Source organism: Bombina bombina, chromosome 7 (genome assembly GCF_027579735.1).
Source record: "Bombina bombina isolate aBomBom1 chromosome 7, aBomBom1.pri, whole genome shotgun sequence".
Lineage (NCBI taxonomy): Eukaryota > Metazoa > Chordata > Amphibia > Anura > Bombinatoridae > Bombina > Bombina bombina.
The window spans coordinates 158,205,420-158,224,446 of NC_069505.1; the positions used below are offsets into that span (position 1 = coordinate 158,205,420).

The 19,027-nt window shown below is 40.4% G+C and overlaps 1 protein-coding gene across 1 annotated transcript in view; it reads right to left on the reverse strand.

Annotated features, from left to right (window-relative positions):
- Positions 1 to 19,027, reverse strand: part of LIN7C (lin-7 homolog C, crumbs cell polarity complex component) — a 101,798-nt gene that overhangs the window by 48,372 nt on the left and 34,399 nt on the right. Inside the window, exon 2 of the mRNA XM_053720391.1 lies at positions 160 to 278. Within this exon, the coding sequence (XP_053576366.1) occupies positions 160 to 278 (119 nt within the window). The remainder of the gene's footprint in view (positions 1 to 159; positions 279 to 19,027) is intronic.

Consider the following 19,027-nt stretch of genomic DNA (forward strand, 5'->3'; position numbering starts at 1 on the left):
ATACCAAGAGGTATCAAGGTAAATTTGATTATAGAAGGAAACTGTAAAGTGTTTTTTTTTTAAAAATATATATATATATAAAATTGTACTCTATCAATCATGAGCGTTTAATTTTTGACCCCCAATATCCCTTTAATATCTGCACAATACAATGCTCACCTCCCTGACAGCATTGCAGAAATCGCTTTGAAGGACTCTCTGTAGCGCGTGTAGCTTGTGTGGAGGAACTTCGCCGCTTCTCTGCAGCTTCTCCAGTAGCTCGATAGCCCTGTTGATATCTGTTGAAATAAACAGCAGAATTGTGTTAACGTTTAATTCTCTTTTTGTACATCTGTCAGCAGCAGTGCAAAACTTCAGCGCACATGTTCAAAGCCATGGTTATCTCTAATTGGGAACATAAAGGCCTAGATAGCAACCTAAACCAAACCTATTGTGGTACATTTATAGGGAGATAACTAAGTTTCATAGCATGTGACGTGTACAGTAGGGCTTCACAACCTTGTAGCAAGTTCCCCTGGAAGTATACCCCACTGCCACATGTAAATATTAATTTCAAATGACATTTGCTTTAAAAAACAAATTTTTTCTGCTTTCAGGAACTACTTAAAATATGGAAAAATAGGGAAATATTTGCACAATGATAAAACATACACAATGTCTCTCTTTAAATCTAAAAATATCCTTGTACAAAACCCTTTATCCAAACTGTTTGGGGATGGAAAAGGTTTGGATTTTGGAATAGTTTGGATGTCAGAATATTTGTATATTTATCTGTAAAAGGAAACAGCTTGGCGAGGGGATGAGACCAAGTGTAAGCAACATCTCATGTCATTTAGGCAATGACAAAAAAAAAAATTAAAAAAAAATATCTGGATTTCAGAATAATTCCTGATTTTGGAATTCCAGATTTGGGGATCTGTACCTGTACATTTTACCTGGCACATATAACAGTGGATAATTTATCTGACACTGAAACATTTTTAAAAAGAAAAACAACGAAACGCTTTAAAAAAAGTTAAATACTTAACGTGACCTGTTGGAGCCCCCTATCTTCCCCTCTGTTTTAATTAGATGGGTATGAAACCCCTCAAGTGAAAGAGGGAATTACCCTCTTTCAAATTAGGGGTCACACCCCCTCAAATAACGGTGATCACCTGCCACAAGTAGACAGCCATACTGATGAGGGGGCACTTTTAAAGCTCCCCAGAAAAGTGTAAAAAACGCCAGTTTAAAAGAGGGGAACACCCTCTTTCCAGTATGGAGTCTTACACCCCTGTCATCAATAGGTGATTGCCATTTGTATGACAATCATCTACCTAATGTATTTACTGTATAGGGCATAGTGGCCATAAAGGTGTTCCCTATCCGCTAAAGACAGCATACTACACCCCCCCCCAAAAAAAACTCCTTACATGAAAGAGGAGATTGCTCATAATCAAATGAGAGCTCTCATGCCCCTTTAAATAGGTGATTGACATAGAAATAGCAATCTACTGCATACGTGGTGTCTTTTATAGTGATCTGAGCTCCTTGTACCCCAAAATATGCACTACAAGGCAAGTGACCCCTTTTTTAAAAGAAACAAGGGCGCTCTTGTAAAGGAGGGGTCACATGTCTGGTGGTTATCCGCTGACCACTGTGTTAACAATGATCACCTGTCAGAACCATAAGCATATGGAATAATATCAAGGGGGTGGAGTATCTATGTTGCGCCCCACAAAATACATGCATAAACCTAAACTTATTTGAAAGCAACAACCCTGGTCTTTCAAAATGAGTGGCTCTGTGTCCACCCACCGCCAGCTGATTGTCACAACAAAGACAAATACCTCCTATCTTTGGTTATACATTTTTGGGGTTCTGATGCTTGCTAAGAGGCACTATTAACCCCTCTAAGAAAAGAAGGTGGACAGTTTGTAGGGTAAAATTCCAAAATCTTTATTACATTGTTTAAAACAGTTGCAAGGAACAGCAGCAGCAAGGTAGGGAGAGCGTAGCACCACCTACCTGGCTTAAGCCGTAATCATAGCCAATGGGTCTCACCTGGAACAGTCACTACTCGAGTCTATCACACAGTTATGTTTATTTGGAGGTATGTAACCGTAGCACTCTATTGACTCTGCTTTGGAAGTTTGGCGCTTTGGGATTTAATGTTTAGTGGAGCACAGGTTTTGGTGGCTGAGCAGTGAGAGCTATACACAGACCCATAGACGGACATTTAAGGTCTAACTGACGGACTCCCATTTCTTTCCTCCTTAATAACCCCTCACCATAACATATAACATTTAAGAGAGTGAAGTTTCACAATTCAAATAAAGGAGAATCATGTCCTTATAGCTATGAAGTGGAACTTGTCTTGAACACATCATTATATATTAATCTGGTTAAAGCACATGCACAGCTATTGTGAAATATTAAATTGAAAGGACAGTTATAAAACCCAAATAGTTAAAATCACAGAATTCTTATAAAGTTGTACAAACAATAGAAGCAGTACAGTCAATATTTGTGGAGTTTAGACAAAAAACCCAAAAACAACAACCCTGAAAGGTTCTCATTCAAAACAGCAGTTAGATCTTAGTTTTCCTATCACAAGGGGACCATATACTGACATTTTACTCCCCTTTTATGTACTCACAATGATTCATTTTACCTGCTGGAGTATTACATTTTTTTTTACAGATTTCTGCAATGAGATTTTTTTGTAAGTGAAAAATTTTCTGCAGGTAATTTTTAAATAAAATAATATAAATTGGGCAGATTAAAGCACCATCTCAATTGCAATGCAAATGCAGCATGTCTGCAGTGAACTTAAAAAAACAACACATATTTGTCTGCTGTAATATATTACTAAACTTTAAAAATTGCTTTGTTCTCATTATCTGCTGGAGCATGCCTAGAAGCAAATAAACTGCTGTGAACTCAGTGGAAATACAATGCCTGTGTTTCTGATGCTAACACTGAGAGGGGTGGTGAATCAGACTACTTCAGACATAGCATGGCTATGTAGCTAATTTTGCTTATTTTTGAAAATGATTTTAAAATACTTGCCAGCAATTTTTAAACATTTTTTTTAATGCAAACTATTTCTACTTAAAGGGACAGTCAACACCAGAATTTTTGTTGTTTTAAAATAAACAATACCTTTATTATCCATTCCCCAGTTTTGCATAACCAACACTGTTATATTAATATACTTTTTACCTCTGATTAACTTGTATCTAAGAATATTCTGACAGCCCCCCTGATCACATGACATTTTATTATCTATTGACTTTAATTTTAGCCAATTAGTGCAGTGTCTGACACAATCCACGGGTGTGATCACTATGTTATCTATATGGTTTACATGAACTAGCTTTCCCGTTGTGAAAAGCAAATAAAAAGCATGTGATAAGAGCAGAACTGGCTCAACCATGGGACCAAGTGGGTCCAAGGGACCCAGGCAGCACTTGACAAGGGGCAGCACTTCAGTGACTTAGTCACTGTCATAGCCATACCATTATGCACAAAGATACAGAATAGGTCAGGGGTGACATTCATGGTGGGACACCTCTGCCCTAACTTTCTTCCTACTTATTGAACAATTGTGCATAAGCATTGCTTGTATGCAGGTTTAGTAAGGTCAGCAGCCAGGCTAGTAGGTTGATAGGCAAATTAGTGATGATACTACTGGGGAGGCATCATTGCATTCTCTGACCAAGGCAGCACAATTTCTTGAGCCGGCCCTGAATAAGAGGCGGCCTTCAAGAGCTTAGAAATTATTTGAGCCTTCCTAGGTTTAGCTTTCAACTAAGAATACCAAAAGAACAACGCAAAATTGGTGATAAAAGTAAATTGGAAAGTAGTTTAAAATTACATGCCCTATTTGAAACATTAACTTTTTTTGGATATGACTGTCCCTTTAATTAGCCCTTTTACGAATTTGCACAGATCTCACTCAACATGTTTTATGGCACTTAAAGATTTTAGCTTTTTGTACATAGAGAGAGATACGATAATGAGACATTTGTGTGCATAGACAGATAAGATAACTAACAATAAATTGAGATTTTATTGATCAAAACAGGCCTTTTCAACTACAGAAATAAATATAAATGAACACTTAACTACAGCTGGTATAACGAGCCATTGGAAACACATAAGGAATCGATCTTACAGTATATTGTCCCTTTAAGACCATACACACAAACATGCCAGAGATTAAACAAATACAAATATCCCCACAAACGTAAAATGAATATACATAAATTAAATCCAGACTACCTACATTTCTAGCCTTGGCTCAAATGTTAGCATAACACTCATAAGGGGCAGTGTACCATCTTAAAGTTGGCTCCCTTAATAGTTCGCTCATTCCTAGTACATGCCAATTACAGGAAGGGATTCTGCAGAGTATTAGCTAGTATATTAGCCAAGAATTTCCTGTATATTTGCAATGTAATTGCAGGTATCTTGGGTCACCTAGTTAATACTGAGCAGGTGAGATGAGTACCAAGAATTACAAATAACTGACTGGGAAATATGTTATAGAACACTGACACATTTGACATAACTTCTTGCTGACTGACAAATGTCTACTTTGTAGTGCATTTCAGATGTCAACACATTAATTTCCCTTGCTCGAGAAGTTGAGACAATCCCATTAAAGGGACATGAAACCCAAATTTTTTCTTTCATGATTTAGATAGAGAAAACAATTTTAAACAACTTTGCAATTTACTTCAATTATTTGCTTCCTTCTCTTGTTATCCTTTGCTGAAAGGTTTATATAGGTACGCACAGGAGCAACAAAGAACCTAGGTTCTAGCTGCTGATCGGTGGCTGTATATATATATATATATATATATATATATATATATATATATATATATATATATATATATATATATATATATATATATATATATATATATATATATATATACACTTATTGTCATTGGCTCATCCATATGTTTAGTTAGAAACCAGTAGTGCATTGCTGCTCCTTCAACAAATTATACCAAAAGAATGTAACAAATTACATAATGGAAGTAAATTAAAAAGTTGTTTAAAAACATAATTTATGCTTACCTGATAAATTCCTTTCTTCTGTAGTGTGATCAGTCCACGGGTCATCATTACTTCTGGGATATTACTCCTCCCCAACAGGAAGTGCAAGAGGATTCACCCAGCAGAGCTGCATATAGCTCCTCCCCTCTACGTCACTCCCAGTCATTCGACCAAGGACCAACGAGAAAGGAAAAGCCAAGGGTGAAGTGGTGACTGGAGTATAAATTAAAAAATATTTACCTGCCTTAAAAACAGGGCGGGCCGTGGACTGATCACACTACAGAAGAAAGGAATTTATCAGGTAAGCATAAATTATGTTTTCTTCTGTTAAGTGTGATCAGTCCACGGGTCATCATTACTTCTGGGATACCAATACCAAAGCAAAAGTACACGGATGACGGGAGGGATAGGCAGGCTCTTTATACAGAAGGAACCACTGCCTGAAGAACCTTTCTCCCAAAAATAGCCTCCGATGAAGCAAAAGTGTCAAATTTGTAAAAAGTATGAAGCGAAGACCAAGTTGCAGCCTTGCAAATCTGTTCAACAGAGGCCTCATTCTTGAAGGCCCAAGTGGAAGCCACAGCTCTAGTAGAATGAGCTGTAATTCTTTCAGGAGGCTGCTGTCCAGCAGTCTCATAAGCTAAACGAATTATGCTACGAAGCCAAAAAGAAAGAGAGGTAGCGGAAGCTTTTTGACCTCTCCTCTGCCCAGAGTAAATGACAAACAGAGAAGACGTTTGTCGAAATTCCTTAGTTGCCTGTAAGTAAAATTTTAGAGCACGGACTACATCCAGGTTGTGCAGTAGACGTTCCTTCTTTGAAGAAGGATTTGGGCATAAAGAAGGAACAACAATCTCTTGATTGATATTCCTGTTAGTAACTACCTTAGGTAAGAACCCAGGTTTAGTACGCAGGACTACCTTATCCGAATGAAAAATCAAATAAGGAGAATCACAATGTAAGGCTGATAATTCAGAGACTCTTCGAGCCGAGGAAATAGCCATTAAAAATAGAACTTTCCAAGATAACAACTTTATATCAATGGAATGAAGGGGTTCAAACGGAACGCCCTGTAAAACATTAAGAACAAGGTTTAAACTCCATGGTGGAGCAACAGTTTTAAACACAGGCTTAATTCTGGCCAAAGCCTGACAAAAAGCCTGGACGTCAGGAACTTCTGACAGACGTTTGTGTAACAGAATGGACAGAGCTGAGATCTGTCCCTTTAATGAACTAGCAGATAAACCCTTTTCTAAACCTTCTTGTAGAAAAGACAATATCCTAGGAATCCTAGCCTTACTCCAAGAGTAACCTTTGGATTCACACCAATATAGGTATTTACGCCATATCTTATGGTAAATCTTTCTGGTAACAGGTTTCCTAGCCTGTATTAAGGTATCAATAACTGACTCAGAAAATCCACGTCTTGATAAAATCAAGCGTTCAATTTCCAAGCAGTCAGCTTCAGAGAAGTTAGATTTTGATGTTTGAAGGGACCCTGGATCAGAAGGTCCTGTTTCAGAGGTAGAGACCAAGGTGGACAGGATGACATGTCCACCAGGTCTGCATACCAAGTCCTGCGTGGCCACGCAGGTGCTATTAGAATCACTGATGCTCTCTCTTGTTTGATTCTGGCAATCAATCGAGGAAGCAACGGGAAGGGTGGAAACACGTAAGCCATCCTGAAGTCCCAAGGTGCTGTCAGAGCATCTATCAGGACTGCTCCTGGATCCCTGGATCTGGACCCGTAACGAGGAAGCTTGGCGTTCTGTCGAGACGCCATGAGATCTATCTCTGGTTTGCCCCAACGTCGAAGTATTTGGGCAAAGACCTCCGGATGAAGTTCCCACTCCCCCGGATGAAAAGTCTGACGACTTAAGAAATCCGCCTCCCAGTTCTCCACTCCCGGGATGTGGATTGCTGACAGGTGGCAAGAGTGAGACTCTGCCCAGCAAATTATCTTTGATTCTTCCATCATAGCTAGGGAGCTTCTTGTCCCTCCCTGATGGTTGATGTAAGCTACAGTCGTGATGTTGTCCGACTGAAACCTGATGAACCCCCGAGTTGTCAACTGGGGCCAAGCCAGGAGGGCATTGAGAACTGCTCTCAATTCCAGAATGTTTATTGGCAGGAGACTCTCCTCCTGACTCCATTGTCCCTGAGCCTTCAGAGAATTCCAGACGGCACCCCAACCTAGAAGGCTGGCGTCTGTTGTTACAATTGTCCAGTCTGGTCTGCTGAATGGCATCCCCCTGGACAGATGTGGCCGAGAAAGCCACCATAGAAGAGAATTTCTGGTCTCTTGATCCAGATTCAGAGAAGGGGATAAGTCTGAGTAATCCCCATTCCACTGACTTAGCATGCACAGTTGCAGTGGTCTGAGGTGTAAGCGTGCAAAGGGTACTATGTCCATTGCCGCTACCATTAAGCCGATTACCTCCATGCATTGAGCCACTGACGGGTGTTGAATGGAATGAAGGGTGCGGCAAGCACTTTGAAGTCTTGTTAGCCTGTCCTCTGTCAGGTAAATCTTCATTTCTACAGAATCTATAAGAGTCCCCAGGAAGGGAACTCTTGTGAGTGGAACGAGTGAACTTTTCTTTTCGTTCACCTTCCATCCATGTGACCTTAGAAATGCCAGCACTAACTCTGTATGAGACTTGGCAGTTTGAAAGCTTGAAGCTTGTATCAGAATGTCGTCTAGGTATGGAGCTACCGAGATTCCCCGCGGTCTTAGTACCGCCAGAAGAGCAGCCAGAACCTTTGTGAAGATTCTTGGAGCTGTAGCCAATCCGAATGGAAGAGCCACAAACTGGTAATGCCTGTCTAGGAAGGCAAACCTTAGGTACCGATAATGATCTTTGTGAATCGGTATGTGAAGGTAAGCATCTTTTAAATCTACAGTGGTCATGTATTGACCCTCTTGGATCATAGGTAAAATTGTCCGAATAGTCTCCATCTTGAACGATGGAACTCTTAGGAATTTGTTTAGGATCTTTAAGTCCAGGATTGGTCTGAAAGTTCCCTCTTTTTTGGGAACCACAAACAGATTTGAGTAAAACCCCTGTCCCTGTTCCGATCGTGGAACTGGATGGATTACTCCCATTAACAAGAGCTCTTGTACGCAGCGTAGAAACGCCTCTTTCTTTGTCTGGATTGTTGACAATCTTGACAGATGAAATCTCTCTCTTGGAGGAGAGTATTTGAAGTCCAGAAGGTATCCCTGAGATATTATCTCTAGCGCCCAGGGATCCTGAACATCTCTTGCCCAAGCCTGGGCGAAGAGAGAAAGTCTGCCCCCCACTAGATCCGATCCCGGATCGGGGGCCCTCAATTCATGCTGTTTTAGGGGCAGCAGCAGGTTTCCTAGTCTGCTTGCCCTTGTTCCAGGACTGGTTAGGTTTCCAGCCTTCCTGTTTTGGTGCAGAGGAAGTTGATGCTGCTCCTGCTTTGAAATTACGAAAGGAACGAAAATTAGACTGTCTAGTCTTGGCTTTGGCTTTGTCCTGAGGCAGGGCATGGCCTTTACCTCCTGTAATGTCAGCGATAATCTCTTTCAACCCGGGCCCGAATAAGGTCTGCCCTTTGAAAGGTATATTAAGCAATTTAGACTTAGAAGTAACATCAGCTGACCAGGATTTTAGCCACAGCGCCCTGCGTGCCTGAATGGCGAATCCTGAATTTTTCGCCGTAAGTTTAGTAAGATGTACTACGGCCTCCGAAATGAATGAATTAGATAGTTTAAGGACTCTAAGCCTGTCCGTAATGTCGTCCAGAGTAGCTGAACCAATGTTCTCTTCCAGAGACTCAATCCAGAATGCCGCTGCAGCCGTGATCGGCGCAATGCATGCAAGGGGTTGCAATATAAAACCTTGTTGAACAAACATTTTCTTAAGGTAACCCTCTAACTTTTTATCCATTGGATCTGAAAAAGCACAGCTATCCTCCACCGGGATAGTGGTACGCTTAGCTAAGGTAGAAACTGCTCCCTCCACCTTAGGGACCGTTTGCCATAAGTCCCTTGTGGTGGCGTCTATTGGAAACATTTTTCTAAATATCGGAGGGGGTGAGAACGGCACACCGGGTCTATCCCACTCCTTAGTAACAATTTCAGTAAGTCTCTTAGGTATAGGAAAAACCTCAGTACTCGTCGGTACCGCAAAATATTTATCCAACCTACACATTTTCTCTGGTATTGCAACTGTGTTACAATCATTCAGAGCCGCTAACACCTCCCCTAGTAATACACGGAGGTTTTCCAGTTTAAATTTAAAATTTGAAATATCTGAATCCAGTCTGTTTGGATCAGAACCGTCACCCACAGAATGAAGTTCTCCGTCCTCATGTTCTGCCACCTGTGACGCAGTGTCTGACATGGCCCTAATATTATCAGCGCACTCTGTTCTCACCCCAGAGTGATCACGCTTACCTCTTAGTTCTGGTAATTTAGCCAAAACCTCAGTCATAACAGTAGCCATATCCTGTAATGTGATTTGTAATGGCCGCCCAGATGTACTCGGCGCTACAATATCACGCACCTCCCTCTGAGCGGGAGATGTAGGTACTGACACGTGAGGCGAGTTAGTCGGCATAACTCTCCCCTCGTTGTTTGGTGAAATTTGTTCAATTTGTACAGATTGACTTTTATTTAAAGTAGCATCAATACAGTTAGTACATAAATTTCTATTGGGCTCCACTTTGGCATTGCAACAAATGACACAGGTATCATCCTCTGAATCAGACATGTTTAACACACTAGCAAATAAACTTGCAACTTGGAAATACAATTCAATTAGAATAATATTAAAACGTACTGTGCCTTTAAGAAGCACAGAAGATCTATGACAGTTGAAAATTAATAAATTGAAACAGTTATAGCCTCAATCCTTGTAAACAACACAACTTTAGCAAAGGTTTAATCCCATTAGCAAAGATAACAAATTCTGAAAGCAGGAAACAAATTACAGAATAAACGTTTTTTATCTCAGTCAAACTATAATTCTCACAGCTCTGCTGAGAGAAATTACCTCCCTCAAAATAAGTTTTGAAGACCCCTGAGCTCTGTAGAGATGAACCGGATCATGCAGGGAATACAATGAGTTGCTGACTGAAATATTTGATGCATAGTAAAAGCGCCAAAAAACGGCCCCTCCCCCTCACACACAGCAGTGAGGGAGAACAGAAACTGTCAGAAAAACAGATTAAGCAACTGCCAAGTGGAAAAATAGTGCCCAAACATTTATTCACACAGTACCTCAGCAAATGAAAACGATTTTACATTCCAGCAAAAACGTTAAACATAATCTCTAGTTATTAAACAGCTTTATGTATTTCTTACAGTGTAATTCTAGTGAAGTACCATTCCCCAGAATACTGAAGTGTAAAGTATACATACATGACATTATATCGGTATGGCAGGATTTTCTCATCAATTCCATTGTCAGAAAATAAAAACTGCTACATACCTCTATGCAGATTCATCTGCCCGCTGTCCCCTGATCTGAAGTTTACCTCACTCCTCAGATGGCCGAGAACAGCAATATGATCTTAACTACTCCGGCTAAAATCATAGCAAAACTCTGGTAGATTCTTCTTCAAACTCTGCCAGAGAGGTAATAACACACTCCGGTGCTATTTTAAAATAACAAACTTTTGATTGAAGATATAAAACTAAGTATAATCACCATAGTCCTCTCACACATCCTATCTAGTCGTTGGGTGCAAGAGAATGACTGGGAGTGACGTAGAGGGGAGGAGCTATATGCAGCTCTGCTGGGTGAATCCTCTTGCACTTCCTGTTGGGGAGGAGTAATATCCCAGAAGTAATGATGACCCGTGGACTGATCACACTTAACAGAAGAAATTGTATTTTCTATCTGAATCATGAAAGAACATTTTTGGGTTTTTATGTCCCTTTAAAGTCAGCAATGAGCCCCTTTGTGTTGGAAATCCTTTTGAGCAATACGCCTTGGTGAAAGTTGAAATTGTAGTTTTTTTTTGCAGATAAAGTACCTTGATTGTGTCCTTGAAATTTTTTTGTCAAGATAAGAAGATTGGGTAGCCTCTTGTATTGGGTTGTCAAGCTTAGCAGGAGTTTGTCTTTATCTGGATCCCAAAGGGGCCTTACCAAATAAGATGGGTTTGAAATGAAGTCTCTGGAAAATCATTGTCTTCTTGTTCCACCTCTTCTGGAAGAACTGCTGCAGTTGGCACACCTACCATCTTGCCCATTTTAGTATGTAAATAGTTGTTGCTAATTTCCCCCAGACATTTTAATACAGGTTCTGGCTGTGAGAAATGTGCATTGCAAACGTTGGTGGGGTATAAAATGATATCATACATTTCCTTTCCTAATGTCAACCGTTCCTAGGAGAGATTTTTGGTTTTGAAACAACTGGCCTTTCTCTGCATTTACAGTCCAGATATAATATATATAAAAAATCACAACACTTCCTTTGTCTGCTCTAACGACCCTTCTTCTGCATTAGCTATGAACAGGATACTACTAAACTACTGACTTTTATTCAGTCTCAGGACTTTAGGGAAACTTCAAGGAGCAAAGCAATGCCAAACAGTTTTCACAGCAAACTGAAGGTACTGTGCAGGACTTGTGACGGACTATGGAAATAGGCAATCTACAGATCTACAAAAACTAGAAAGGCAACCATAGAAACTGGCTTGACACACATAGCAGTGACTCCATCTTGAAATTTATAGAAACTAAAATTCAGACAGACCTATCTGACCTAGTACTGGCCTACAAAAAACATCTATGTTTACAAGGCATAGCTGAGAATAAAATATATGCCTGCACTGGAACAACAGAACCTTGTGAATTACATAACTCCTGCACAGTTGTGTTTTACAATGAAAAATATCATATATAAAAAATAATATATTTTCTTGATTTATTGGCAAATGAAAATAAACAAAGCATGGGAAAAGATGGAGTACTTTTAAACACTAACAACCTGTTGAAATAAGATCTGAAGTGAGAAATAAGCTTCTATACAAAATATCTGAATATTCGCACCATCATTCTGACTGAGATAAGGGAGGGGCTTACCACTTTATCTACCTATGGACTGAACAAATTTCCTTTATATAACAGTGTATGGTTTTTGTAATAAAATGAACTTGGGCCGTGATTGGAGGATGACCGATCCGTCATTTATGGCGTAGGAAGAGGCTTGCGACGACCGGGGGAAGCTGGAGTGGCTGTAAGGATTAAAAGGCAAGTATTTTCACAACACAAGTGAAATGTAATTTTTTATGAATTAAAGTGCCCCTGTTTTTAATCGAATTTTAAAAAAAACGGGTACTTTATCATCACAATTTACATTCACTTTAATGCTCTTTTGAAATTAGAGTATCCAATCCTTTACTAAATAGGCTTACACCATTCAAAAAGCCAATTTAACATTTTTAACTTAGAATTTATAGTTGCCTCCCAATATCTTAACCGCAAGGCAGCAACTCTTAAATTAGATCAAGTTTTTGGCATTTAGCTTAAAAAAAAAAATCAGTTGATAATCCTGTAAGAAAGTACATAACCTGATGCAAATCTGAAAGAAATCAGATCACTGTTGCTCCTCTTGAATACCAGATTACCTTCAACATCAGTTATTTATTTAGTGGATTTAATAAATGAAAACATAACCAAACAGGAGGAAACATAGTGCCTTGTTTCTAAAGACTCCAAAACAATGAATTGAAAACATAATTTTGGTAGAAAAACAGGTTATGACATTATTTAATTTGCCATTGATAGGAGTAATTAGATCAGAAAGAGTAAAACTAATATTTTTTGGAAATTTACAATTCTAAAGAACAAATACCAGTTTGCATCAGAGAACTTCTGAAAATACTTATCTGCAATTCAAAAGTTTAAAGCACCATAATCACATTAGGTCACTAGCTCTTCTGATAAGGCGTATACACGATCCCCAGATATATTGAGTGACCTTACCCTTACCAGATAATTGGTAAAGAACCTTGAAACTGTGTTTTCTTCATAAATGGAAAGAGTCCACAGCTGCATTCATTACTTTTGGGAAATTCAGAACCTGGCCACCAGGAAGAGGCAGACACCCCAGCCAAAGGCTTAAATACTCCTCCCACTTCCCTCGTCCCCCAGTCTTTCTTTGCCTTTCGTCCCAGGAGGTTGACAGAGAAGTGTCAGAAGTTTTCGATAGTCTCTTATTGAGGGTAGTACTCTTCGGCATGGGACTGGGGTTTTAAGTAGTCCCGTCAGCCTCTCAGTGAGAGCATGGGTGAAAGTTAGAGTCCGGAGATGCAGGGAGAGTCTTTCTGCAAAACCATTCCGACTCATTAAAAGCTCCACAAGGAATCAGCGTTGACAAGTTTCGCTGCCTGCTTTTTTCTCTCAAGTCCATCTGTCATACTTGGAAAGGCCGTGTTCCTGTTCCACGGCGGAGATTCCGGTAAGATCGTTTCATTTTACTTTCATCATGGATGTATTGTAAATTCAACTGTTTATCAGAGAGGGGCTACAACCTTTCGGGGATAACTTTAACATAGGGTCTCAGTGAGGCTCCTTTTTGTTTCTAGGAATCAAGGGTTAACATCTCCTGAGGGGGATTATTGAACAGGGGAGTTTATAATCATGTTTGTTATGTGATTCTGTCTGCTACTGTGTAGTGTTGCTTCGGCTCATGGCTATTTTGGAACACAACGGCCTAGGTCTAGTGATGCGGCCTTTTTGGTCGGGCGTGCACTTTGGCATGAACTACATGGTTTACCTTGTGACTCAATTTACGTTTTCCTCACCGCGTGGCGACAGAGAAATCCTGGTCCGCTGGTGTCTGGTTCTCTGGATGCGGCAGTATCCCAGTTATGGAGGATTCTTGGAGATGGATGTGTCCGATTCAGACTCTACTTCTTGCAAAGAATATGAATTGGCCCGGGTGATACATGCCCATCAGTTATGTTCCGAATGCCGTTTTAGAGTGCTCTGTTCCTTGGGATCGGGTGCTCACTGAGCCATCCATCTCTGGGGATTCTATTTCTCACGAGACGAGTTCCCCACCATCAACTCTTACTATGCATGCAGGTAACCCAAACACTACTTATCCTTTCAAGGGAGTGTGGGCTGTTCCCACCAGAAGTTACGACACTGTTCCGCATAGCCATATATTTGGCGCTGGCGCATCTGCACCTCCCGGGAGTGTGCTTACGATATTGTCCGTGTTCTGTTAACCGGGGCTCATCAGGCGTGGGATCGCCTGGTCCAGTTCCGCCTTCCGGACGAGCGACTGCCCCTGAGGCCTCAGGGGGTCAATCTTCTGGGCCGTTGTTTCCTTTTGTCCCGGCAGAGGTATGTTGCGCCTTTCGTTATAGACTGGCACGCCTTCGTGTCCTACTAAGGCACGTTTTTGGCGTTGCTGGAGGATCCCACTCTTAAAGGGACAGTAAAGTCACAAAAAAATGTTCATGATTTAAATAGGGCATGTAATTTTAAACAACTTTCCAATTTACTTTTATTACCAATTTTGCTTTGTTCTCTTGGTATTTAGTTGAAAGCTAAATCTAGGAGGTTCATGTGCTAATTTCTTAGACCTTGAAGACTGCCTCTAATTGGAAAGCATTTTGACAGTTTTTCACCACTAGAGGGCGTTAGTCCATGTGTTTCATATAGATAACATTGAGCTCCATTTTACAAGTTTCAACTAGCATCCTGAGAGGACTTGAGGGTCCGTGGTTGTTTAGGGGCATGGAGGATTGGTTCAGTCCTCATTCGCCTTTCAATCTAGTGGGCTGGGACTCCGTTGAGATCTGCGGCGACATGTCAGTTTCCGAATTTTTTGGGAACTATAGTGTTCCTTCCCGTTGAGGTTGGAGGCTTGGAGAATTTAGGTCCTTCATACCGCCGTTCTTACGCTTTTGCCTTTCATGGTCTCTTTGGAAGTGTCCTTTTAGGACTTGTTCCTTTTAGAGGTTCTCTTCCTTTAGGTCGAGACTTTCTGGTGGCTTTGGCCGCTTAATTAGGAAGTGAAGGCCGTGAGGCTCTGTCTTCGGAAGTTAGTCGTCTCCATATCAGGGGCGATAGGAGGTGTTATCTCTTTTTCCAAGATTTTTGCTAAGGGGATGTTTTTCTGCATGGGTTCGGGATGCTTTGCATTCTTCTCCCGTGGGTGTGGTCCTCTGGAACATTAATCTGAAAGGATTATGGAGACTAGCTTTTCTTTCTACTCTCTTTCGGGTGACTGTTCTCGTTTTCATTTTCCTTAGTGCTGCCCTTGGGGCCTTTGGGCTCTAGAGAAATTGCGTGACTGTTGCGGCCTAGTACCTTGCTGGGAGGGGGGGTGTTGACCTCCGGCTAAGGGTGTTCTCTTTCCTTTGGGCTGGGAATTACGAGTGAGTTCTGTACCCGTTCTCGGGGTTTCCCGGTTTTCATCCCTGTGAGGTCTGATTGTGTTCCCTGAGGGTGTTGTTCGTTCTAGGGCGATTCTGGGTCCCGGGTCCTGAGTTCCTGTCTTGGATGTGTCAGTATATAGCAGGGTTATAATACAATTTATTTAATAATTATTCTTTAAAATAACCTCCAATTAAAATGTATATACGAAACAATTAAAATCAATATATTATTCCTTAATTCTTGAGATTAGTTATAATTTATAAACACATTAAATTATATTTATAGAAACCAGATAATGAATCAAAATTATACACACTTATGCTGTTACAATATTCTTACAAAGATCATAAAAGATACACCTTTACAATTTATGAGGTGAAATTGGACTTATCGGAGAAAGCTGAGACACTCATTTGGTTATGTGGTAACGTATGGCAGTGACTATAATTTAATATTTTAAAGCAAATACATTCATTGTTGCTACAGTAATTGAAGCTAGTAATTTAGAGAGCACAATTGGTATATTAAGCTTATGTTCACAGTCCTGTGTAGTTTAACTAGTCATTATTGCTAAATAATTTTTTTGCTAGATAAAGGTCCTTTGTATTTCATATTTCTAAGTCAGGCCTATTATTGTAAGTAAATCTCTCTGGTGTGCATTAGCATTAAGTTATTTGAAGATATATATATATATATATAGATATATATATATATATATATATATATATATATATATATATATATATATATTAGAATTTGCCTTAATTATAGCTAAAACAGAGTTTATTTCAGCTCAGATAAATTGGCATAGAAATAGGCTGTTAAAGTATCTTGTTTACGATTAACTAGGCACAGTTAAAGTTAGCTGTCCATATTCTCGTATTTCATTCTGGTATTTTAATACAATTCATGTTGAATAAGGTCAATTGTAAATGTGTAGCATTTATGACCTTTGTAAGAATATTGTAACAGCATAAGTGTGTATCATTTGATTCATAATCTGGTTATATAATAACTATAATTCAATGTGTTTATAAATTATAACTAATCTCAAGAATTTAGGAATAAAATATTGATTTTAATTGTTTCGTATATGCATTTTAATTGGAGGTTATTTTAAAGAATACTTAATAAATAAATTGTATTATAACTCTGCTATATACTGACAGGTTCGGGACGACCAAGTTTTTTTCAGGGACCCTATGTTGCAACATAGGGGCTAGCTCATTGGGCTTGCAAGAAGTAGGCCAGAGTTCACATCCACCTTTGGGTACTGGCAATAAACTTTAAGGCCTGACTTGTCCTTTGGACAGAGTGTGCTCCTCTATGGGGAGTTTTTTCTTCTCTGTTGGGTCAACAGTGGTGTCTGGATGATTTTTCATTCAGTCCGTGTTTTGATCATACTATGGCTTCATGTCTTGTGGACATGTACACTGTCTGTGCCCTTCTCTTTGGAGGGGATAGTTTATCTTCCTTATGAGTTGGGGTTTCCTCTCTATGGAGGGTCTTTGTCCTGCCCTGTGTGTAGGAGGTTGGATCAGGTAGCATATTTCTGTAAGGGGCAGCATCTGCTGCTCTGTGGGTTCTGTTCCACCTGTTGGAAATTGATCTCTCTACGTAGAGACTGTAAGAGTTGTGACAGATCTTCCTACGGATCTATTGCACTTTTCTCTGTTCCAGGTCCTAGGGGGCTCTCCTTGGGAGTGCCTTATTTTGGAGGAGCGGATTGGGTTGGCACCCAAGCTCTGTTGGAGTGGATGAGTCCCCCCCTTTTTCTTTCCATTCCCTGGGGGCTTGTGGTTGGGGTCTTTTTATCCCCCCTGTCTATCAGCTTGGGCTGGTCTGGTGTTGGAGCAGGATCTGAGATCTGTTGCTCTGCTATTTCATCATCGGAGCATTCGAGGTACAGTAAGCCTTTTTGAGTTTTCTCCTTTCTCCACATTCAAGATTTGTGGGAAGGACTGGCGGCTCTCCGCTGGTTAGTGGATACTTAGCAATCTGAAAGATCCATTCTTCAGCTGCTTTCTACTTGCCCTGCAAGTGTTTAAGTTCAGAGTCATTTTTAGATGACTGCAGCGTGCAGTGTTTTTGCTTCAGGTGTTGTTCGTCAGACCTATCTGAGCTTGCTGCACAAGGTTTCGTTCTGAATATTTCGGAATTCTGAGATACCTTTTTGCGACTTGGGGACCTTCGTCTTCAGTTGCTTTCTAGAGTGCGGTTGCACTGTGTCAGGGGAAGATCCTCTTTTCAGACTCCCGGCCTTATCCGTGGTTTCTGTATTTCTGGGGTCTGGGCGTTTCCTCCCCTTGTTTCTATGAGACTGGTTGGGTCTCTGTTAGCCTGACCCGGTTTCTCAGGTTTTTGCTCTGTGTTTTTATTTAGGATTTCTTGTGCCCTTTTTAGTTTTTTTTTCTGGAGTTTCTTATGCTAGCTGGAAGCTCGCTCAGCATACTAATGCACTGTGGCTACACTGTACTCTAGCAAACCGAGGGTTGCAAGTTCGATCCCTGGCGAGGTCTACTCAGCCTTACCTCCTTTTGAGGTTGATAAACTGAGCAGCGCCTTGAGTCCCTTAAGGGGGATTACCCACGCTTTACAAATACAATCATGTTTTCTCCGTGCCTTTTCTTCTTTGTGGAAGAATATGGTAGTTTGTTCCCTTTCTTTAGTAAGGGGTGTGTTTGGAGACCGACTGCTGGGGACGGTGTCTCTTGGAGGCTGTTGACTCAGTCGAGTCTAGTTCCTGCGGTCACTAGCAAGGCTGTGGACTATCTGCGGGTCAGTTTCCTTGGGCTTTTTCTTTTTTTTCAAAGTTGTTTTTGGCTTCAGATGAAGCGGGATTTTGTTGGGTATGGGTTTTCTGGCCTGGTGCCCTCAGAATGAGCCGCCTCTTGTACCCTCCCGTTTTTGCATTCAGTGTCCTCTATAGCTTGGGTATTGTTTTCCAAAAAGTAATTAATGCAGCTGTGGACTCTTTCCATTTATGAAGAAAAACTTAAATTATGCTTACCTGATAATTTTCTTTTCTTCAGATGGAAAGAGTCCACAGCTCCCCGCCTGTAATTTTTATGTGGGGCGTCTGCTAGTTTTGTTCTTCTGGCACCTTTTCACCCTGGTATTTCCTCTACTGTTTCTTGGCAGAATGACTGGGGGATGAGGGAAGTGGGAGGAGTATTTAAGCTTTTTGGCTGGGGTTTCTTTGCCTCCTCCTGGTAGCCAGGTTCTGAATTTCCCAAAAGTAATGAATGCAGCTGTGGACTCTTTCCATCTGAAGAAAAGAAAATTATCAGGTAAGCATAATTTAAGTTTTTGCCACAAACTACAAAAGTAAAAAGCAAATTAGGATACATAGAAACATAAAATAATACCTATTTATATACACGTTGGTCATCCCCTGACCTGGTTCTAAATATAAAAAATATACTAATCAAAACATACCGACATTATGGACAGGAAAAATCATTTTCAATGCAAGCATCCGAGGACCAGTATTGCAGCAGGGATGTTGATTTTCCTTTAGAAGAGGGGGTGACCCTGTTTAATCTGTTATCACCAAGTGATTTAAGGCAACCTATAAAGTTTCCACCTTAAAGGGAC